At 46.8% G+C, this 24,729-nt stretch overlaps 4 protein-coding genes across 4 annotated transcripts in view; all 4 read left to right on the top strand.

The window, feature by feature from the left end:
• Positions 1-19,078, top strand: part of LOC138948331 (uncharacterized) — a 322,492-nt gene extending 303,414 nt beyond the window's left edge. The window contains exons 36-39 of the mRNA XM_070319840.1: positions 10,248-10,346; positions 15,665-15,689; positions 16,587-16,663; positions 17,919-19,078. Coding sequence (XP_070175941.1) covers positions 10,248-10,346; positions 15,665-15,689; positions 16,587-16,663; positions 17,919-18,247 — 530 coding nt within the window. The 3' untranslated portion in view covers positions 18,248-19,078. The remainder of the gene's footprint in view (positions 1-10,247; positions 10,347-15,664; positions 15,690-16,586; positions 16,664-17,918) is intronic.
• Positions 19,079-19,282: 204 nt separating this feature from the next.
• Positions 19,283-19,846, top strand: LOC138948471 (uncharacterized). Its single transcript, XM_070320024.1, has one exon. The coding sequence runs from the start codon at positions 19,283-19,285 to the stop codon at positions 19,844-19,846; it is 564 nt and encodes a 187-aa protein (XP_070176125.1).
• A 107-nt stretch (positions 19,847-19,953) lies between these two features.
• Positions 19,954-20,337, top strand: LOC138948468 (uncharacterized). Its single transcript, XM_070320022.1, has one exon. It carries the CDS (start codon positions 19,954-19,956, stop codon positions 20,335-20,337), a length of 384 nt encoding a protein of 127 aa, XP_070176123.1.
• A 537-nt stretch (positions 20,338-20,874) lies between these two features.
• Positions 20,875-24,027, top strand: LOC138948464 (mucin-6-like; the record flags this gene model as incomplete). The annotated part of the gene is made up of 1 exon (XM_070320018.1): positions 20,875-24,027. A coding segment is annotated over one exon (1,722 nt), but the record flags the coding sequence as incomplete, so codon positions are not given.
• Positions 24,028-24,729: the final 702 nt, after the last annotated feature.

The following is a 24,729-nucleotide window of genomic DNA, read 5'->3' as shown; positions in this document are numbered from 1 at the left end:
AACATGATGTGCGTGTCCCTGTGTTTAAAACAAACATGATGTGCGTGTCCCTGTGTTTAAAACAAACATGATGTGCGTGTCCCTGTATTTAAAACAGACATGATGTGTGTGTCCCTGTGTTTGAAACAGACATGATGTGCGTGTCCCTGTGTTTAAAACAGACATGATGTGCGTGTCCCTGTGTTTAAAACAAACATGACGTGCGTGTCCCTGTGTTTAAAACAGACATGATGTGCCTGTCCCTATGTTTGAAACAGACATGATGTGCGTGTCCCTGTGTTTGAAACAGACATGATGTGCGTGTCCCTGTGTTTGAAACAGACATGATCTGCCTGTCCCTGTGTCTGAAACAGACATGATGTGCGTGTCCCTGTGTTTGAAACAGACATGATCTGCCTGTCCCTGTGTCTGAAACAAACATGAAGTGCGTGTCCCTGTGTTTAAAACAGACATGATGTGCGTGTCCCTGTGTTTAAAACAAACATGACGTGCGTGTCCCTGTGTTTAAAACAGACATGATGTGCCTGTCCCTATGTTTGAAACAGACATGATGTGCGTGTCCCTGTGTTTGAAACAGACATGATGTGCGTGTCCCTGTGTTTGAAACAGACATGATCTGCCTGTCCCTGTGTCTGAAACAGACATGATGTGCGTGTCCCTGTGTTTGAAACAGACATGATGTGCGTGTCCCTGTGTTTGAAACAGACATGATGAGCGTGCCCCTGTGTCTGAAACAGACATGATGTGCGTGTCCCTGTGTTTGAAACAGACATGATGAGCGTGCCCCTGTGTCTGAAACAGACATGATATGCGTGTCCCTGTGTTTGAAACAGACATGATGTGCGTGTCCCTGTGTCTGAAACAGACATGATGTGCGTGTCCCTGTGTTTGAAACAGACATAATGTGCGGGTCCCTGTGTTTGAAACAGACATGATGTGCGTGTCCCTGTGATTGAAACAGACATGATGTGCGTGTCCCTGTGTTTGAAACAGACATAACTTATTCGTGTCCCTATGTTTGAAACAGACATGAAGTGCGTGTCCCTGTGTTCGAAGCAGACATGATGTGCGTGTCCCTGTGTTTAAAACAGACATGATGTGCGTGTCCCTGTGTTTGAAACAGACATGATGTGCGTGTCCCTGTGTTTGAAACAGACATGATGTGTGTGTCCCTGTGTTTGAAACAGACATGATGTGTGTCCCTGTGTTTGAAACAGACATGATGTGTGTGTCCCTGTGTTTGAAACAGACATGATGTGTGTCCCTGTGTTTGAAACAGACATGATGTGTGTGTCCCTGTGTTTGAAACAGACATGATGTGCGTGTCCCTGTGTTTGAAACAGACATGATGTGCGTGTCCCTGTGTTTGAATCAGAAATGAAGTGCGTGTCCCTGTGTTTGAATCAGAAATGAAGTACGTGTCCCTGTGTTTAAAACAGACATGATGTGCCTGTCCCTGTGGCTGAAACAGACATGATGTGCGTGTCCCTGTGTTTAAAACAGACATGATGTGCCTGTCCCTGTGTTTGAAACAGACATGATCTGCGTGTCCCTGTGTTTAAAACAGACAGCATGTGTGTCCCTGTGTTTAAAACAGACAGCATGAGTTTGTCCCTGTGTTTAAAACAGACATGATCTGCGTGTCCCTGTGTTTGAAACAGACATCATGTGTTTGTCCCTGTGTTTAAAACAGACATGATCTGCGTGTCCCTGTGTTTAAAACAGACAGCATGTGTGTCCCTGTGTTTGAAACAGACAGCATGTGTGTCCCTGTGTTTGAAACAGACATCATGTGTGTGTCCCTGTGTTTGAAACAGACATGATGTGCGTGTCCCTGTGTTTGAAACAGACATGATGTGCGTGTCCCTGTATTTGAAACAGACATGATGTGCGTGTCCCTGTGTTTGAAACAGACATGATGTGCGTGTCCCTGTGTTTGAAACAGACATGATGTGTGTGTCCCTGTTTTTAAAACAGACATGATGTGCCTGTCCCTGTGTTTGAAACAGACATGATGTGCGTGTCCCTGTGTTTGAAACAGACATGATGTGCGTGTCCCTGTATTTGAAACAGACATGATGTGCGTGTCCCTGTGTTTGAAACAGACATGATGAGCGTGCCCCTGTGTTTAAAACAGACATGATGTGCGTGTCCCTGTGTTTGAAACAGACATGATGTGCGTGTCCCTGTGATTGAAACAGACATGATGTGCGTGTCCCTGTGATTGAAACAGACATGATGTGCGTGTCCCTGTGTTTGAAACAGACATGATGTGCGTGTCCCTGTATTTGAAACAGACATGATGTGCGTGTCCCTGTGTTTGAAACAGACATGATGAGCGTGCCCCTGTGTTTGAAACAGACATAACTTATTCGTGTCCCTATGTTTGAAACAGACATGATGTGCCTGTCCCTGTGTTTGAAACACACATGATGTGCGTGTCCCTATGTTTGAAACAGACATGAAGTGCGTGTCCCTGTGTTCGAAGCAGACATGATGTGCGTGTCCCTGTGTTTAAAACAGACATGATGTGCGTGTCCCTGTGTTTGAAACAGACATGATGTGCGTGTCCCTGTGTTTGAAACAGACATGATGTGCGTGTCCCTGTGTTTAAAACAGACATGATGTGTGTGTCCCTGTGTTTGAAACAGACATGATGTGTGTGTCCCTGTGTTTGAAACAGACATGATGTGCGTGTCCCTGTGTTTGTAACAGACATGATGTGTGTGTCCCTGTGTTTAAAACAGACATCATGTGCGTGTCCCTGTGTTCAAAACAGACATGATGTGCCTGTCCCTGTGTTTGAAACAGACATGATGTGCGTATCCCTGTGTTTGAAACAGACATGATGTGCGTGTCCCTGTGTTTAAAACAGACATCATGTGCGTGTCTCTGTGTTTAAAACAGACATGATGTGCGTTACGCTGTGTTTCAAACAGACATGTTGTGCGTGTCCGTGGGTTTGAAACAGACATGATGTGCGTGTCCCTGTGTTTGAATCAGAAATGAAGTGCGTGTCCCTGTGTTTGAATCAGACATGAAGTGCGTGTCCCTGTATTTGAATCAGAAATGAAGTACGTGTCCCTGTGTTTGAAACAGACATGAAGTGCGTGTCCCTGTGTTGAAACAGACATTAAGTGCGTGTCCCTGTGTTTAAATCAGAAATGAAGTACGTGTCCCTGTGTTTGAAACAGACATGATGTGCGTGTCCCTGTGTCTGAAACAGACATGAAGCTCGTGTCCCTGTGTTTGAAACAGACATGAAGTGCAAGTCCCTGTGTTTGAAACAGACATGATGTGCGTGTCCCTGTGTTTAAAACAGACATGAAGTGCGTGTCCCTGTGTTTGAAACAGACATGATGTGCGTGTCCCTGTGTTTGAAACAGACATGATGAGCGTGTCCCTGTGTTTGAAACAGACATGATGTGCGTGTCCCTGTGTTTAAAACAGACATGATCTGCGTGTCCCTGTGTTTGAAACAGACATGATGTGTGTGTCCCTGTGTTTGAAACAGACATGATGTGCGTGTCCCTGTGTTTAAAACAGACATGATCTGCGTGTCCCTGTGTTTGAAACAGACATGATGTGCGTGTCCCTATGTTTGAAACAGACATGATGAGCGTGTCCCTGTGTTTGAAACAGACATGATGTGCGTGTCCCTGTGTTTAAAACAGACATGATCTGCGTGTCCCTGTGTTTGAAACAGACATGAAGTGCGTGTCCCTGTGTTTAAAACAGACATGATGTGCGTGTCCCTGTGTTTGAATCAGACATGATGAGCGTGTCCCTGTGTTTGAAACAGACATGATGTGCGTGTCCCTGTGTTTAAAAAAGACATGATGTGCGTGTCCCTGTGTTTGAAACAGACATGAAGTGCGTGTCCCTGTGTTTAAAACAGACATGATGTGCGTGTCCCTGTGTTTGAATCAGACATGATGTGCGTGTCCCTGTGTTTAAAACAGACATGAAGTGCGTGTCCCTGTGTTTGAAACAGACATGATGTGCGTGTCCCTGTGTTTAAAACAGACATGAAGTGCGTGTCCCTGTGTTTAAAACAGACATGATGTGCGTGTCCCTGTGTTTGAAACAGACATGATGTGCGTGTCCCTGTGTTTGAAACAGACATGATGTGCGTGTCCCTGTGTTTGAAACAGACATGATGTGCGTGTCCCTGTGTTTAAAACAGACATGATGTGCGTGTCCCTGTGTTTGAAACAGACATCATGTGTGTCCCTGTGTTTGAAACAGACATGATGTGCGTGTCCCTGTGTTTGAATCAGAAATGAAGTGCGTGTCCCTGTGTTTGAATCAGAAATGAAGTACGTGTCCCTGTGTTTAAAACAGACATGATGTGCCTGTCCCTGTGGCTGAAACAGACATGATGTGCGTGTCCCTGTGTTTAAAACAGACATGATGTGCCTGTCCCTGTGTTTGAAACAGACATGATCTGCGTGTCCCTGTGTTTAAAACAGACATCATGTGTGTCCCTGTGTTTGAAACAGACATCATGTGTTTGTCCCTGTGTTTAAAACAGACATCATGTGTGTCCCTGTGTTTAAAACAGACATGATGTGCGTGTCCCTGTGTTTAAAACAGACATTATGTGCGTGTCCCTGTGTTTAAAACAGACATGATGTGCGTGTCCCTGTGTTTGAAACAGACATGATGTGCCTGTACCTGTGTCTGAAACAGACATGATGTGCGTGTCCCTGTGTTTAAAACAGACATGATGTGCCTGTACCTGTGTCTGAAACAGACATGATGTGCGTGTCCCTGTGTTTAAAACAGACATGATGTGCCTGTCCCTGTGTCTGAAACAGACATGATGCAGACCTGGTTACTGTACGAAATTTGCGTACAATCTTACGAAATTGAAGACTGCTGTACGATTATACGCCAGACATTAAAATCATACGCAAAAAAAAAAAAATTAAAAAAATCAATCGAGAATATTCCTGTACATCACTGAAGGGGTTTTTATGTGAAGATGGAACATGACTACCTTAATTATGGGGTTCTTCAGGAGTTAAAAATATAAGTCTGAAGAGGACTGTGTGAGCCTAGAAAGCAATGTGTAAAGAGGACTGTATGAGACCAGAAAATACTGACCAGTGCAGTGACAGAAATGAAGGGCTGACTGAATACTGCTGACAGCAGCTGATGCAAATTTTCCTCAGAGGTCAAAAATAAAAATTCTGTTTTTCTATCATGTGTTTTGTGTCACATTTTCAAATATCTAATAGTGTATGGGTTTTTGTTTTCAACAAAAATGTTTTAATTTACTTTCAGCACAAATTCTTTCTTGCATGTATTTACAGTCTTTAAATAATGGGGTTTGAGGGGGGGAATAAAGCACAGTGTGTACCGCGAGAATGAATTGTACACCTTAAAATTCTGATTGTACACATTTTTAGCCTCATTTGTACACCAGGAAATTTTAGTGGTAATCAGGTCTGCATGATGTGCGTGCCCCTGTGTCTGAAACAGACATGATGTGCGTGTCCCTGTGTTTAAAACAGACATGATTTACGTGTCCCTGTGTTTGAAACAGACATGATGTGCGTGTCCCTGTGTTTGAAACAGACATGATGTGCGTGTCCCTGTGTTTGAAACAGACATGATGTGCGTGTCTCTGTGTTTGAAACAGACATGATGTGCGTGTCCCTGTGTTTAAAACAGACATGATTTACGTGTCCCTGTGTTTGAAACAGACATGATGTGTGTGTCCCTGTGTTTGAAACAGACATGATGTGCGTGTCCCTGTGTTTGAAACAGACATGATGTGCGTGTCCCTGTGTTTGAAACAGACATGATGTGCGTGTCCCTGTGTCTGAAACAGACATGATGTGCGTGTCCCTGTTTTTAAAACAAACATGATGTGCGTCCCTGTGTTTAAAACAAACATGATGTGCGTGTCCCTGTGTTTAAAACAAACATGATGTGCGTCCCTGTGTTTAAAACAAACATGATGTGCGTGTCCCTGTGTTTGAAACAGACATGATGTGTGCGTCCCTGTGTTTAAAACAAACATGATGTGCGTGTCCCTGTATTTAAAACAGACATGATGTGTGTGTCCCTGTGTTTGAAACAGACATGATGTGCGTGTCCCTGTGTTTAAAACAAACATGACGTGCGTGTCCCTGTGTTTAAAACAGACATGATGTGCCTGTCCCTATGTTTGAAACAGACATGATGTGCGTGTCCCTGTGTTTGAAACAGACATGATGTGCGTGTCCCTGTGTTTGAAACAGACATGATCTGCCTGTCCCTGTGTCTGAAACAGACATGATGTGCGTGTCCCTGTGTTTGAAACAGACATGATCTGCCTGTCCCTGTGTCTGAAACAAACATGATGTGCGTGTCCCTGTGTTTAAAACAGACATGATGTGTGTGTCCCTGTGTTTAAAACAGACATCATGTGCGTGTCCCTGTGTTCAAAACAGACATGATGTGCCTGTCCCTGTGTTTGAAACAGACATGATGTGCGTATCCCTGTGTTTAAAACAGACATGATCTGCCTGTCCCTGTGTTTGAAACAGACATGATGTGCGTGTCCCTGTGTTTGAAACAGACATGATGTGCGTGTCCCTGTGTTTAAAACAGACATGATGTGCGTGTCCCTGTGTTTGAAACAGACATGATGTGCGTGTCCCTGTATTTGAAACAGACATGATGTGCGTGTCCCTGTGTTTGAAACAGACATGATGTGCGTGTCCCTGTGTTTAAAACAGACATGATGTGCGTGTCCCTGTGTTTAAAACAAACATGACGTGCGTGTCCCTGTGTTTAAAACAGACATGATGTGCGTGTCCCTGTGTTTGAAACAGACATGATGTGTGTGTCCCTGTGTTTGAAACAGACATGATGTGCCTGTCCCTGTGTCTGAAACAGACATGATGTGCGTGTCCCTGTGTTTGAAACAGACATGATGTGCGTGTCCCTGTGTTTGAAACAGACATGATGAGCGTGCCCCTGTGTCTGAAACAGACATGATGTGCGTGTCCCTGTGTTTGAAACAGACATGATGAGCGTGCCCCTGTGTCTGAAACAGACATGATATGCGTGTCCCTGTGTTTGAAACAGACATGATGTGCGTGTCCCTGTGTTTGAAACAGACATGATGAGCGTGCCCCTGTGTCTGAAACAGACATGATGTGCGTGTCCCTGTGTTTGAAACAGACATAATGTGCGGGTCCCTGTGTTTGAAACAGACATGATGTGCGTGTCCCTGTGATTGAAACAGACATGATGTGCGTGCCTTTATGTTTGAAACAGGCATAACTTATTCGTGTCCCTATGTTTGAAACACACATGAAGTACGTGTCCTTGTGTTCGAAGCAGACATGATGTGCGTGTCCCTGTGTTTGAAACAGACATGATATGCGTGTCCCTGTGTTTGAAACAGACATGATGTGCGTGTCCCTGTGTTTGAAACAGACATGATGTGTGTGTCCCTGTGTTTGAAACAGACATGATGTGTGTCCCTGTGTTTGAAACAGACATGATGTGTGTGTCCCTGTGTTTGAAACAGACATGATGTGTGTCCCTGTGTTTGAAACAGACATGATGTGTGTGTCCCTGTGTTTGAAACAGACATGATGTGCGTGTCCCTGTGTTTGAAACAGACATGATGTGCGTGTCCCTGTGTTTGAATCAGAAATGAAGTGCGTGTCCCTGTGTTTGAATCAGAAATGAAGTACGTGTCCCTGTGTTTAAAACAGACATGATGTGCCTGTCCCTGTGGCTGAAACAGACATGATGTGCGTGTCCCTGTGTTTAAAACAGACATGATGTGCCTGTCCCTGTGTTTGAAACAGACATGATCTGCGTGTCCCTGTGTTTAAAACAGACAGCATGTGTGTCCCTGTGTTTAAAACAGACAGCATGAGTTTGTCCCTGTGTTTAAAACAGACATGATCTGCGTGTCCCTGTGTTTGAAACAGACATCATGTGTTTGTCCCTGTGTTTAAAACAGACATGATCTGCGTGTCCCTGTGTTTAAAACAGACAGCATGTGTGTCCCTGTGTTTGAAACAGACAGCATGTGTGTCCCTGTGTTTGAAACAGACATCATGTGTGTGTCCCTGTGTTTGAAACAGACATGATGTGCGTGTCCCTGTGTTTGAAACAGACATGATGTGCGTGTCCCTGTGTTTGAAACAGACATGATGTGCGTATCCCTGTGTTTAAAACAGACATGATCTGCCTGTCCCTGTGTTTGAAACAGACATGATGTGCGTGTCCCTGTGTTTGAAACAGACATGATGTGCGTGTCCCTGTATTTGAAACAGACATGATGTGTGTGTCCCTGTGTTTTTAACAGACATCATGTGCGTGTCCCTGTGTTCAAAACAGACATGATGTGCCTGTCCCTGTGTTTGAAACAGACATGATGTGCGTATCCCTGTGTTTGAAACAGACATGATGTGCGTGTCCCTGTGTTTGAAACAGACATGATGTGCGTGTCCCTGTGATTGAAACAGACATGATGTGCGTGTCCCTGTGTTTGAAACAGACATGATGTGCGTGTCCCTGTGTTTAAAACAGACATGAAGTGCGTGTCCCTGTGTTTGAAACAGACATGATGTGCGTGTCCCTGTGTTCAAAACAGACATGATGTGCCTGTCCCTGTGTTTGAAACAGACATGATGTGCGTATCCCTGTGTTTAAAACAGACATGATCTGCCTGTCCCTGTGTTTGAAACAGACATGATGTGCGTGTCCCCGTGTTTGAAACAGACATGATGTGCGTGTCCCTGTGATTGAAACAGACATGATGTGCGTGTCCCTGTGTTTGAAACAGACATGATGTGCGTGTCCCTGTGTTTAAAACAGACATGATGTGCGTGTCCCTGTGTTTGAAACAGACATGATGTGCGTGTCCCCGTGTTTGAAACAGACATGATGTGCGTGTCCCTGTGATTGAAACAGACATGATGTGCGTGCCTCTATGTTTGAAACAGACATAACTTATTCGTGTCCCTATGTTTGAAACAGACATGATGTGCCTGTCCCTGTGTTTGAAACACACATGATGTGCGTGTACCTGTGTTTGAAACAAACATGATGTGCCTGTCCCTGTGTTTGAAACAGACATGATGTGCGTGTCCCTGTGTTTAAAACAGACATGATCTGCGTGTCCCTGTGTTTGAAACAGACATGAAGTGCGTGTCCCTGTGTTTAAAACAGACATGATGTGCGTGTCCCTGTGTTTAAAACAGACATGATGTGCGTGTCCCTGTGTTTGAAACAGACATGATGTGCGTGTCCCTGTGTTTGAAACAGACATGATGTGCGTGTCCCTGTGTTTGAAACAGACATGATGTGCGTGTCCCTGTGTTTAAAACAGACATGATGTGCGTGTCCCTGTGTTTGAAACAGACATGATGTGTGTGTCCCTGTGTTTGAAACAGACATGATGTGCGTGTCCCTGTGTTTGAAACAGACATGATGTGCGTGTCCCTGTGTTTGAAACAGACATGATGTGCGTGTCCCTGTGTTTGAAACAGACATGATGTGTGTGTCCCTGTGTTTGAAACAGACATGATGTGCGTGTCCCTGTGTTTGAAACAGACATGATGTGTGTGTCCCTGTGTTTGAAACAGACATGATGTGTGTGTCCCTGTGTTTGACGGTCTCGAATAGCAGCTAGCATCTGCTGAAGAGACATTAAACCCCAAAAACCAACCTGTGTTTGAAACAGACATGATGTGCGTGTCCCTGTGTTTGTAACAGACATGATGTGTGTGTCCCTATGTTTGAAACAGACATGAAGTGCGTGTCCCTGTGTTCGAAGCAGACATGATGTGCGTGTCCCTGTGTTTAAAACAGACATGATGTGCGTGTCCCTGTGTTTGAAACAGACATGATGTGCGTGTCCCTGTGTTTGAAACAGACATGATGTGTGTGTCCCTGTGTTTGAAACAGACATGATGTGTGTGTCCCTGTGTTTGAAACAGACATGATGTGTGTCCCTGTGTTTGAAACAGACATGATGTGCGTGTCCCTGTGTTTGAAACAGACATAACTTATTCGTGTCCCTGTGATTGAAACAGACATGAAGTGCGTGTCCCTGTGTTCGAAACAGACATGATGTGCGTGTCCCTGTGTTTAAAAACAGACATGATGTGCGTGTTCCTGTGATTGAAACAGACATGATGTGTTTGTCCCTTTGTTTAAAACATGTATCATGTGCGTCGTGTCCCTATGTTTGAAACACAAATGATGTGTGTTACCCTGTGTTTCAGTTAACATTTCGATTTTTGGTGGCATTGGGTTAGCAGCTTGCATCATAGCTCTAGCTATCGGCTTCGTGGGCTTCAGGCGCTACCGACACAAAGCTACAGGTTGCTCGTTTTGTCCACATGCACGTTTCCTGAACACACTTATTGGCACTCATCGCGGGTGCTACAACACACACACACACACACACACACACACACACACACACACACACACACACACACACACACAAACAAGCTCCTACACGCGCGCGCGCGCACGCAAAAACACATCCACACACACACACTCTTCCACACACACACATACGCACATACACACACACGGGCACACACACACAAACACACACACACATTTACACACACACACACACACACACACACACACACACACACACACACACACACACACACACACACACACACACAGCCTGCAGATATTTATACACCATGATGACAAGTTTTGCCATTTTACTAATAAGACCTACCTGGACTGACTGTAGGTAACTTTCTTATCATTATATGATTCAAAACGGGCCCTTTTTAAATTCTCTATGTATGTGTGTGTGTGTGTTGCGTGTTTGTGTGGGTAGAATATCTTTCCCAAGAAACTAATGTACAGGTTTTCATGAAACTTGTGATATTATGACTGAAAGTTCGTATTCCCATACGTTTTGTTTCCCCTTTCTCCCTTTTTAGATAACTGTCTCTAATGACGTCATATCAGTCTTTTCAAATAAGGTGGAGACGCACTGTGGCGATCGCATGTTTGAGTATCCTGTACAACCTGGAGGTTTTTAGAAATGAGTGTTGTTAGGCCGTTGAAGTTTCTCGGATGATTTTCAAGCTAAAGTTTCGAAAATGTCAATACTGGTAGGTTTAGATGATCCTGGGAAAAGACCAAACTTTGGGTTGTTTTTGTCAAATTTCAAGGTGTAAATGTTTGTTTGAGATGATTGTTCACCATTGAACATCTCCAGTGAGCTATCAAGAAAACAAAGACCTCATCAGGTTAGGATGTCAATGTTTGTTTGATTTGAGATCCCAGCCTAGTGTAAGGGGTACTTAAGGGAAGAGGTGGCACGGAATTTTGTTCCAAAATCGTCCCATGACGTGATTTGGGTTCTAAGCACATTTAGGAACTTCGGAACACCCTTGAATAGCTGCATGGTGTTTATTCTGTCAATTTCATCCTCTTTTTGTCAGTAAAGTGATGATTTGCAAAGTGGGTGAATGCTAAAAATCTGCAAACTTGGTGAAAAAGTCGATGTTTTTAAGGGCGAGCAGCAGCAACTTGTCGATGAATTTGTCGGATTTATTGCATGCGACCGTACTCAGTGGGAATTCCCGTTTTTTGACGATGTCCGTTATTCCGCTAAACGGCCAAAACACAGAGCGTGGCGAAGGCTACTTTCACATGCAAATGTTCCATATTTGGAAGAGTGACCTTCAACCTTTGAAAATCTATTCGCTGATTGGTCATTACCGGACGTCGTTCTGCGCATGCGTGCACACCATATCCGCATACACTGACACGCGAACGTTATTTCGATCGGTTCAACGTCTCAAACAGCGATGTTTCCTCTCAACTCTGCCTCTAAAAAGAAATTGGGCGGGAATCCATCATGCAAGAGGCAGAGGAAGGTACAACTTGCGGCAGATCGAGCAGCGAAGAAGAATAAGCCGGCCCGAATAAGCTATCAGTCGGTGTGAATGTTGTAGGAAGTACGTCTGGCCTTGTCTATCTCACATTAACTTCATACTGACTGTCCCCTTGTCTTGTCTTGTCTTGTCTTGTCTTTCCATTACTGCCCACAATCAACAGTAGTGATTATTTCGGCACTTGATGGGATGTTGCGCAAGTCCAATAAAATAGCGTTTCCAGCATCCAAAGTCCATTAAAATTCACAGGTTGGGGAGTATGGGGGGGAGGGGACATGAGTCACAGTGGCTGCTGGTTTAGTGCGAGGCGCGCGACACAAAGGTGTCGACAGTGCGGGCCTCGACGACAGCTGCTGGTAGAGAGTTCCAGTCCTTCACTGTGCTGGGTAGAAAAGCGGCACTCCGATACTGAGTGCGGCAGGTGATGAGGCCGAACTGCTGGCAATGGCCTCTTCGCTGGCGTGGTGGTAAAGGGGCCAGCTTCGACTTGATGCCCGGACAGTGGACGATGCTGTTCGTGATCTTGTAGAGCATCGATAGGCGGGCAAGCTTCCTGCGCTCCTCCAGAGACTGCCACCCAAGGGAGTCCAGCATCCGGCAGACACTTGACGTGTTGTGGTAGCGGTTGCAGACGAATCGGGCAGCTCGTCTCTGGACGGCCTCCAGCTTGTCGATGTTCTTCTGGGTGTGCGGGTCCCATACTGACGAGGCGTACTCCAGGATAGGCCTGACAAAGGCCTTGTACGCCTGCTCTTTCACGGATCTTGATGAGATCTTCAGATTGCGCCGCAGGAACCCCAGGGTCTTGTTTGCCTTGCTGACGATGTTGTTGATGTGGTCGTCCCAGCACAGGTCACTCTGAATGGTCACACCCAGGTACTTGACCGCCTTCACTGTCTCCAGCGTATGCCCGTGGAGCTGGTAAGAGGGCTGTAGTGGGCGTCTGCTCCTCGTTCCACCCCAACGTACTGCTAATCGAACTTTGGACCAGATATTCTTTCATGTATCTAATTCGTGGTGATAAATGATATTTTGACTTAGATATTTCCTTCGTCGCAAAATCTAACTGTGCTCATTCATGGGACGTAACAACTCGGTGCGTTTTCGAGTGAATCTGTCGGATTTCGTCCCAAATCTGCTTTACTAATAAGAACTTGATATTCTTTTCTCCCTCTAGATCATCGTATGTGGGGGAAGCATTCAGTCTAGAGTTTATATTGGCAGAAACCCGACTGACGTCCTACCCATAGCCGCATGTGTTTCGGAAAAAATAACGCTTACTTCGAAGCGATTTCGGATCAAAAGTCGGCCGGTTTTTGTGTGATGGGATCAAGAATTAATCAGAAACCATTTTGTGAAACTGAGAACATCGAGAGTTGCAAGTAAAATTCCAAACAACTTATTGCCAGCTGATCGTATTCACTGTACTTGATGTTTCATTGGGGGTAGCATCAGTGTGATGTCCATAATGTGCAACGCTGGGCTGATAGTGGACTGTGGAGAGTACTTGGAGTGTTGTAAAATGTCAGTGAAAAGTACCAGTATGCACACATACTCTTGGTTTGACAATCTGTCTTCACTGTGGAGAGTACTTGGAGTGTTGTAACATGTCAGTGAAAAGTACCAGTATGCACACATACTCTTGGTTTGACAATCTGTCTTCACTGTGGAGAGTACTTGGAGTGTTGTAACATGTCAGTGAAAAGTACCAGTATGCACACATACTCTTGGTTTGACAATCTGTCTTCACTGTGGAGAGTACTTGGAGTGTTGTAACATGTCAGTGAAAAGTACCAGTATGCACACATACTCTTGGTTTGACAATCTGTCTTCACTGTGCGCAGCAAAACATTTCACAAACTTTCAAATGCAATTTTCCCAGAATGTGATTTTCGAAGTTACATGACGAACATGGTGATTACTTTGGATCTACAAAGGGCAGACCTATCTTCTTTTGTTTTGTTTTTTTGCAATAACGAACAGTGATCTGATTTAATTTGATAGCTGTTGCTTTTTGGGTCCAGCGGACCATACAGGCCAAAGGACTGGGTGGCCGAGTGGTAACGCACTTGCGCTCGGAAGCGAGAGGTTGCGAGTTCGACCCTGGGTCAGGGCGTTCGCAATTTTCTCCCCCCTTTCCTAACCTAGGTGGTGGGTTCAAGTGCTAGTCTTTCGGATGAGACGAAAAACCGAGGTCCCTTCGTGTACACTACATTGGGGTGTGCACGTTAAAGATCCCACGATTGACAAAAAGGTCTTTCCTGGCAAAATTGTATAGGCATAGATAAAAATGTCCACCAAAATACCCGTGTGACTTGGAATAATAGGCCGTGAAAAGTAGGATATGCGCCGAAATGGCTGCGATCTGCTGGCCGATGTGAATGCGTGATGTATTGTGTAAAAATAATTCCATCTCACTCCATAAATAAATCCCTGCGCCTTAAATATGTGCGCGATATAAATTGCATAAAAATAAAAATAAAAAAATAAATAAATCCCTGCGCTTAGAACTGTACCCACGGAATACGCGCGATATAAGCCTCATATTGATTGATTGATTGAAGTCAGGACCCCACGAACAGTGATCTGATTTGATTTGATTGCTGTTGCTTTTAGGGTCCAGCGGACCATATAGGCCAAATCAGGACCTCACGAATAGTGATCTTTGTTTGTTTGTTTGCTTAACGCCCAGCCGACCACGAAGGGCCATATCAGGGCGGTGCTGCTTTGACATTTAACGTTTGTTTGTTTGTTTGCTTAACGCCCAGCCGACCACGAAGGGCCATATCAGGGCGGTGCTGCTTTGACATTTAACGTGCGCCACACACAAGACAGAAGTCGCAGCACAGGCTTCATGTCTCACCCAGTCACATTATTCTGACACCGGACCAACCCCATAATGCCAGACGCCAGGCGGAACAGCCACTAGATTGCCAATTTTAAAGTCTTAGGAACCCACGACCTCCCGATCACTGGGCGGACGCCTTACCACTAGGCCAACCGTGCCGGTCCGAATAGTGATCTGTCCGTGTAATGACAGGACAGATATGTAGAACAACAATCTTGGTTTTTTTTCTGTTACCGGAATGCAGGTCTGATTGGGAAAATGTCATGCACAATTGTATCTTCCCTCGCCGTATGCCTCTAACCCTAACCCTCGATCTGAACCGGATCTGGAAATGAAATTGATTAAAAATGCCGTTACAACGGGTATACCAATAGCTACTGGTGAACACATTTTGACAAATTTCAAACCCGCAGCTTCAACGATTTTGTTTAATAAAGTGCTACAGCGTAATGTCAGTTTTTGTGACTTTTTTTTTTAAACAATTCATCGTTTCATAAACAATATTGATGCTAGTTCTAAAAATGAGCATGAATGTGACTTGTTATTCTTTAAAGCTTCCAAATACATCAAAATATTGCGAACAAAATTGCAAACAGTAAGTTTTTAGTGTTGGTGCCATCTCTCCCTTAAAAGCCCATTCCGCCTAACACATGTTATTGTTGTCTCGTCGCGTTTTGTTGAAGTGTTAATGTGTCTTATTGTTGCATATATTTTTTGTCGTGTTTATTGCATTTAAAGAAAAAAATAGAATTCATGTAACCCTAGGGGTTCTTTGAAATAAGTATTGACTTGACTTGACTTGACTAACAGGAGGTTTACAGAATGATGATATACTGTCGTTAAAACAGCGATACTAAGCTGATGGACCACACTAGCATGAAATGGCATTCAACAACATTAATGTTTGTATTTTCAGCGACGACAGACCTTCACACAAAAGGGTGAGCATACGGTGTAATCATTCGTTGGTTGGTCGACTGGGTGGCAGGTTGCTGACTTGCTTAGTTGATTGGTTGGTTGTTTGGGTCACCTAACCCAAAAAGTTTAGGATATCCAAGAATAATTTTGGGTACTTTGTCTTTGTTGGTTTGTTATTGTGTTTTAACGGCCCTTCAGCCGATCTGGTTATCCGGGAACCCGTTTGTGACAACGTCTACAGTTTAAAACTGCTGTACAAAATGGCGGGAAGAGGACGCTCTTTCGCCGTAGCTTACTTCGTAAATTATCTGTATCAAAGGAATGATATCTCCAGGAGACACGAGTAGGTCAGGGGGTGGGAGACTCGATTAGTTAGGTGGGAGACTCGATTAGTCAGGTGGGAGACTCGATTAATTGGGTGGGAGACTCGATTAGTCAGGTAGGAGACTCGAGTAGGTCAGGTATAGGAGAATCGATTAGTCAGGTGGGAGACTCGAGTAGGTCAGGTAGGAGACTCGAGTAGTCAGGTGGGAGACTCGATTAGTCAGGTGGGAGACTCGATTAGTCAGGTGGGAGACTCGATTAGTCAGGTGGGAGACTCAAGTAGGTCAGGTAGGAAACTCGAGTAGTCAGGTAGGATACTCGATTAGTCAGGTGGGAGACTCGAGTAGGTCAGGTAGGAGACTCGAGTAGTCAGGTAGGAGACTCGATTAGTCAGGTAGGGAGACTCGATTGGTCAGGTGGGAGACTCGATTAGTCAGGTGGGAGGCTCGAGTTGGCCAGAAGGGAGACCCACGGGCACCAGAGGACAGGATCCAGGGGAGACTACGGCAGAATAGCATTCTTTCTTTCTTTCACAAGCCAAGTAATTCGTGTTATCGATCCTGTTGAGCGTTAAGGAAGGTTTCCTTGTGTTGCAGGGCGGCTAGGATGCAAAACCTCCAACAGCTTAGCGCTGAGGTGGAACAGTCAATGGCCAGCAAACATGCGGCTAAAGGTCAGTCACGCAGTCAGTCACATCGTTAGTCAGTCATACTGTCAGTCAGTCACACTGTCAGTCACACCGTCAGTCGCACCGTCAGTCACACCGTCAGTCACACTGTCAGTCACACCGTCAGTCGCACCGTCAGTCACACCGTCAGTCACACTGCCAGTCGCACCGTCAGTCACACCGTCAGTCCCACTGTCAGTCACACCGTCAGTCACACCGTCAGTCACACCGTCAGTCACACCGTCAGTCACACTGTCAGTCGCACTCAGTCACACTGTCAGTCACATTCAGATTGAAGTCGTATCATCGTGTCCAATAAGTGCTTTGCTTTCACACTGTCAGTCACTCACACCGTCAGTCACACCATCAGTCACTCACACCATCATTCACACTATCAGTCACTCACACCACCATTCACACTATCAGTCACTCACACCATCAATCACACTATCAGTCGCTCACACCATCATTCACACTATCAGTCACTCACACAATCAGTCACACTATCAGTCACTCACACCATCATTCACACTATCAGTCACTCACACCGCCATTCACACTATCAGTCACTCACACCATCATTCACACTATCAGTCACTCACACAATCAGTCACACTATCAGTCACTCACACCATCATTCACACTATCAGTCACTCACACCATCATTCACACTATCAGTCACTCACACAATCAGTCACACTATCAGTCACTCACACCATCATTCACACTATCAGTCACTCACACCATCATTCACACTATCAGTCACTCACACCATCAATCATACTTTCAGTTACTCACACCATCATTCACACTGTCAGTCACTCACACCATCATTCACACTATCAGTCACTCACACCATCATTCACACCATCATTCACACTATCAGTCACTCACACCATCAATTATACTTTCAGTTACTCACACCATCATTCACACTGTCAGTCACTCACACCATCATTCACACTATCAGTCACTCACACAATCATTCACACTATCAGTCACTCACACCATCATTCACACTATCAGTCATTCACACCGCCACTCAGTCACACTGATAGTTACACTGTCAGTCACGCCGTCTGAGTCACACCGTCAGTTACACTGTCAGTATATAACACCATCAGTCAGTCACACCGTCAGTCAGTCACACCGTCAGTCAGTAACATAGTCAGTCACACTGCCAGTCAGTCATACTGTCAGTCAGTCACATTCATATTAAAGTCGTGTCGAATAAAGGCTTTGCTGTGTGTGTGTCTGACAGGGGCCGCGCAGTCAGACATGGACACCGCCAACACGGCTGAGGGAATCCCAAGTCTGGGTGACAGCCCCGACACCGCCCCTCCACAGTCTGGGGGATTCTTTTCGACGATGCTAGCCCCAACAAGCTACGCCACCGCCCCGCCACAGTCTGAAGGAATCCTGACCCCAGACTTCCAAAACACCACCCCTCTCGAGTCTGACGGAATCCCAAGTCTGACCCCAGACATCCAAAACACCGCCCCTCCACAGTCTGAGGGAATCCCCAGTTTGAACCCAGACGACCCCGCCCCGACGGAGTCTGCGGGAATCTTAAAGACTTTCCTTAAGTAAGCCCGAAGTCGACTTCGCGAAGGCTTCACGAAGTCTTTTTACCAAAAACTCACTAAAGCTTCGTGTGGCCAGATTCGTGAAGTATACTTTGCTTAGTTGACTTCGCCAAGTTAAGGACAGGCATTACACAGCAATAACACCGCCCCTACACAGCCACAACACAACTCTACACAGCCACAACACCGCCCCTACACAGCCACAACACCGCCCTTACACAGCCACAACACCGCCCCTACACAGCCCCAACACCGCCCCTACACAGCCACAACACCGCCCCTACACAGCCACACCACTGCCCCTACATAGCAACAACACCGCCCCTACACAGCCATAACACAACCCTACACAGCCACACCACTGCCCCTACACAGCAACAACACCGCCCCTACACAGCTACACCACTGCCCCTACATAGCAACAACATTGCCCCTACACAGCCACAACACAACCCCACACAGCCACAACAACGCCACAACAACGCCCCTACACAGCCACAACAACGCCCCTACACAGCCACAACACCGCCTCTACACAGCCATAACACAACCCTACACAGCCACACCACTGCCCCTACACAGCAACAACACTGCCCTTACACAGCCACACCACTGCCCCTACATAGCAACAACACCGCTCCTACACAGCCATAACACAACCCTACACAGCCACACCACTGCCCCTACATAGCAACAACACCGCCCCTACACAGCCATAACACAACCCTACACAGCCACACCACACCACTGCCCCTACATAGCAACAACACCGCCCCCACACAGCCACACCACAACCCTACACAGCCACACCACTGCCCCTACATAGCAACAACACCGCCCTTACACAGCCACAACACCGGCCCTACATAGCAACAACACCGCTCCTACACAGCCACAACACAACCCCACACAGCCACAACACCGCCCCTACACAGCCAGTGTCAACACCGCCCCTACACAGCCACAACACCACCCGTACATAGCCACAACACCGCCCCTACACAGCCAGTGTCAACACCGCTCCTACACAGCCACAACAATGCCCCTACACAGCCACAATACCGCCCCTACACAGCCACAACAACACCACTACACAGCCACAACACCTCCCCTACACACCCACAACACCACCTTAACACAGCCACAACATCGCCACTACACAGCAACAATACAGTCACAACACCGTCACTACATAGCAACAATTCAGCCACAACACAACCCTACACAGCCCCAACATCGCCCCTACATAGCCACACCACCGCCTCTACACAGCCACAACACCGCCCCTACACAGCCACAACAACATCGCTACACAGCCACAGCACCGCCCCTACACAACCACAACAATGCCCCAAAAACAGCCACAACACCGCCCATACACAGCCACACCACTGCCTCTACACAGCCACAACAATGCCCCCACACAGCCACAACACCGCCCCTACACAGCCACAACACCGCCCCTACACAGCCACAACACCGCCCATACACAGCCACACCACCGCCCCTACACAGCCACAACACCGCCTCTACACAGCCACAACACCGCCACTACACAGCCACACCACCACCCCTACACAGCCACATTACCGCCACAACATAGCAACAATACATTCACAAAACCGCCACTTCATAGCAACAATTCAACCACAACACAACCCAAACATCGCCCCTACACAGCCACAACACCGCCCCTACACAGCCACAACAATGCCCCAAAAACAGCCACAACACCGCCCATACACAGCCACACCACTGCCTCTACACAGCCACAACAATGCCCCCACACAGCCACAACACCGCCCCTACACAGCCACAACACCGCCCCTACACAGCCACAACACCGCCCATACACAGCCACACCACCGCCCCTACACAGCCACAACACCGCCTCTACACAGCCACAACACCGCCACTACACAGCCACACCACCACCCCTACACAGCCACATTACCGCCACAACATAGCAACAATACATTCACAAAACCGCCACTTCATAGCAACAATTCAACCACAACACAACCCAAACATCGCCCCTACACAGCCACAACACCGCCCCTACACAGCCACACCTCCCCCACTACACAGCCATAACACCGCCCCTACACAGACACATCACAAGTTAAGGACAGGCATTACACAGCAACAACACAACCCTACACAGCCATAACACCGCCCCTGCATAGCCACAACAACGCCCCTACACAGCCACAACACCGCCCCTACACAGCCACAACAATGCCCCTACACAGCCACAACACCACCCCTACACAGCCACAACACCGCGGCCCCTACACAGCCACAACACCGCCCCTACATAGCCACACCACCACCCCTACACAGCCACAACACCGCCCCTACACAGCCACAACACCGCCCCTACACAGCCACAACACCGCCGCCCCTACACAGCAAGAACACAGCCACAACACAACCCTACACAGCCACAACACCGCCCCTACACAGCCACAACACCGTCCCTACACAGTCATAACACCGTCCCTACACAGTCATAACACCGTCCCTACACAGTCATAACACCGCCCCTACACAGCCACAACACAACCCCACACAGCCACAACAACGCCCCTACACAGCCACAACACCGCCCCTACACAGCCACAATAACGCCCCTACACAGCCACAACACAGCCCCTACACAGCCACAACAACGCCCCTACTCAGCCACAACACCGCCCCTACACAGCCACAACAACGCCCCTACACAGCCACAACACAGCCCCTACACAGCCACAACAACGCCCCTACACAGCCACAACACCGCCCCTACACAGCCACAACACCGCCCCTACACAGCCACAACAACGCCCCTACACAGCAACAACACCGCCACAACACAGCCCCTACAACAACCAAAACACCGCCCCTACACAGCCACAACATCGCCCCTACACAGCCACAACACCGCCCCTACACAGCCACAACACCGTCACAACACAGCCCCTACACAGCCACAACACCGCCCCTACACAGCCACAACACCGCCCCTACACAGCCACAACACCGTCACAACACAGCCCCTACACAGCCACAACACCGCCCCTACACAGCCACAACACCGCCCCTACACAGCCACAACACCGTCACAACACAGCCCCTACACAGCCACAACACCGCCCCTACACAGCCACAACACCGTCACAACACAGCCCCTACACAGCCACAACACCGCCCCTACACAGCCACAACACCGCCCCTACACAGCCACTACACCGCCACAACACAGCCCCTACACAGCCACATCACCACCCCTATACAGCCACAACACCGCCCCTACACAGCCACTACACCACACTTACACAGCCGCAACACCGCCCCTACACAGCCACAACACCGCCCCTACACAGCCACTACACCACCCATACACAGCCACACCACCGCCACTACACAGCCACAACACCGCTCCTACACAGCCACAACACCGCTCCTACACAGCCACAACACCGCCCCTACACAGCCACAACACCGTCACAACACAGCCCCTACACAGCCACAACACCGTCACAACACCGCCCCTACACAGCCACTACACCACACTTACACAGCCGCAACACCGCCCCTACAGTCACAACACCGCCCCTAGACAGCCACACCACCACCCATACACAGCCACACCACCGCCACTACACAGCCACACCACCACCCCTACACTGCCACAACAGAGCCACAACACCGCCCTTACACAGCCACAACACCGCCCCTACACAGCCACAACACCGCCCCTACACAGGCCCTACTCAGCCACAACACAGCCCCTACACAGCCACAACACCGCCCCTACACAGTCACAACACCACCACTACACAGCCACAACACCGCTCCTACACAGCCACAACACCGCCCCTACACAGACACAACACCGTCCCTACACAGCCACAACACCACCCCTACACATCCACTACACCGCTCCTACACAGCCACAACACCGCCACAACACAGCCCCAACACCGCCCCTACACAGCCACACCACCACCCCTACACAGCCACTACACCGCCCCTACACAGCCACAACACCACCCCTACACAGCCACTACACCGCCCCTACACAGCCACACCACCACCCCTACACAGCCACTACACCGCCCCTACACAGCCACAACACCACCCCTACACAGCCACTACACCGCCCCTACACAGCCACAACATTGCCCCTACACAGCCACAACACCGCCTCTACACAGCCACAACACTGCCACTACACAGCCACACCACCGCCACAACACAGCCACAACATCGCCACTACCCAGCCACACCACCACCACTACACAGCCACAACACAGCCACTACATAGCAACAATACAGTCACAACACTGCCACAACATAGGGTCATAGCAACAATTCAGCCACAACACCGCCCCTATACATAGCAACAATACAGCCACAACACCATCTCTACACAGCCACAACACCCCTACACAGCCGGTCCCCACACACACACACACACACAGACACCGATACACTGCTGCTTACTTGTTTTACACATAGAATTAAGGCCGGAGTCTACACCTGAGGCCAGATTTCAAAGTGGTTAGGATATTTGAAAAGGTTTTTTTCTGTTAGTTTAAAGTTTGCTTTGTCCAGAAAAAATGATAGAGAATAGGGCTTAACGCTAAAAAATTGTAGATAACGACTGAAACTTTGACATGGGGTATCATACTTTTTCACGCAATCACTAGTGAAGAAATTGTTGGATTCTATCAGATATATGGATACACATTAATGATTTAAATGATTAAAACTGAAGAAGACTAATAGGGAAACAAAATAGATAATAAAACATAGTGATTTCACTGGTGAATTCAGAGAGAAAAAACACTTGTGTACCCCTTATTGAAACTCAATTTCATGAATGCAACACAGACACACATAAATTAAAAGTGAATGTGCTTACAATGTTCTGAAATGATGTTAGATACCAAGTTGAGGCAGCCCTCTTAACCACAGTTAAAAGAAATACACTGTACACCCCTTTACGGGCAAAATGTTGAAATAGGATGCTTTTACTACCCTTACCCATTTTGACACAAAAAAGTGGATACTTTACTGGTAAATTTAGAAAAAAAAACACCTTTGTGCTAATTTTGAAACACAATTGCAAGCATTGAACACAACACAAACACAAAGTTTGAGTGTTAAAGTGGTAATGGTGTTACTTTGAGTGTTAAAGTGGTAATGGTGTTACTCTGAGTGTTAAAGTGGTAATGGTGTTACTTTGAGTGTTACAGTGGTAAGGGTGCTCTGACATTTTGTCACATACCAAGTTGAGGTATTCCTTTCACCCACATTCAAAAAAATGAACACACCTTAACCGGCACAGTTTTGAACTGCGACTACCCCTACTGTCCTTGGCGGATGATGACTTTATTCAGTTTTTCTGCAGAAAAACAGAAATGCTGGAGAAAAAACGTTCTTTTCTGCAGCATTTCTGCATAATGTCATCTTTCGCGAGAGCAACGTTTTTTTCTGCAGTAAAACAGTTTTACTGCAGTAAAATTGAAATCAAGAATGCTGCAGTAAAACGGAGATGTTGTTTTACTGGAGAAAAACACTTTTTCTTCAGCATTTTGACATTATTCAGTTATTCTGCAGAAAAACAGAAATGCTGGAGAAAAACTGTCTTTTCTGCAGCATGTCTGCATAATGTCATCTTTCGCCGAAGCAACGGGTTTTTCTGGAGCAAAACATTTTACTGCAGTAAAATTGAAATGTGTTGCTGCAGAAAAAAAACGCTGCTTCGGCGAAAGATGACATTATGCAGAAATGCTGCAGAAAAGACAGTTTTTCTCAAGCATTTTGGTTTTTCTGCAGAATAACTGAATAATGTCATAATCCGCCAAGGATACCCTACCCCCTACCCATTTTGACATACCTAGAAAGACAGGCATTGTACGCTTTTATCATTCTTTCTATATCTCTCAAACACACACGCACACTCAAACACACACACAAACCAACACTCAAACACACACACAAACCAACACACACACAGGCATGAATACATACACTGGTAAATACATATACTGTGACACACACATGCACACACACATGCACACACACACACACACACACACACACACACACACACTCCAGTTTGGTACACTGAGCCCAAAAAGTTAAGGATATTTTTTCAGTGGTATAACCCAGATGTTAAACAGCAATTTTTGGGTCAGAAATATACGTGTATTTGAAGATCAGTCTTTCTTCTGCTTAGAAATGTGTTTCTTGAATCTGAGCAATATTTGGGTATGACGTCACATGTCCGTGACCACGCCTACCCTAAAAAAATGGCGTTTTTTGACGGCATGATTCACCTTCAACCGTCGAAACGGTGACTTAAACTGAATAATATTTTGCAAAGGGTTTATTTGGTGTCTTACCTAACAAGTCATACAAATTTCGTTCAAATTCGCCGCGCAGTCAGGCTGATCCAACGTGTAAAGGAAAGCGACTACAATCCTGAAAAAC

This window comes from Littorina saxatilis, linkage group LG15 (assembly GCF_037325665.1).
Source record: "Littorina saxatilis isolate snail1 linkage group LG15, US_GU_Lsax_2.0, whole genome shotgun sequence".
NCBI lineage: Eukaryota > Metazoa > Mollusca > Gastropoda > Littorinimorpha > Littorinidae > Littorina > Littorina saxatilis.
Note: the sequence above shows the minus strand (reverse complement) of the source record. Positions and strands in the feature narration are given on the sequence as shown.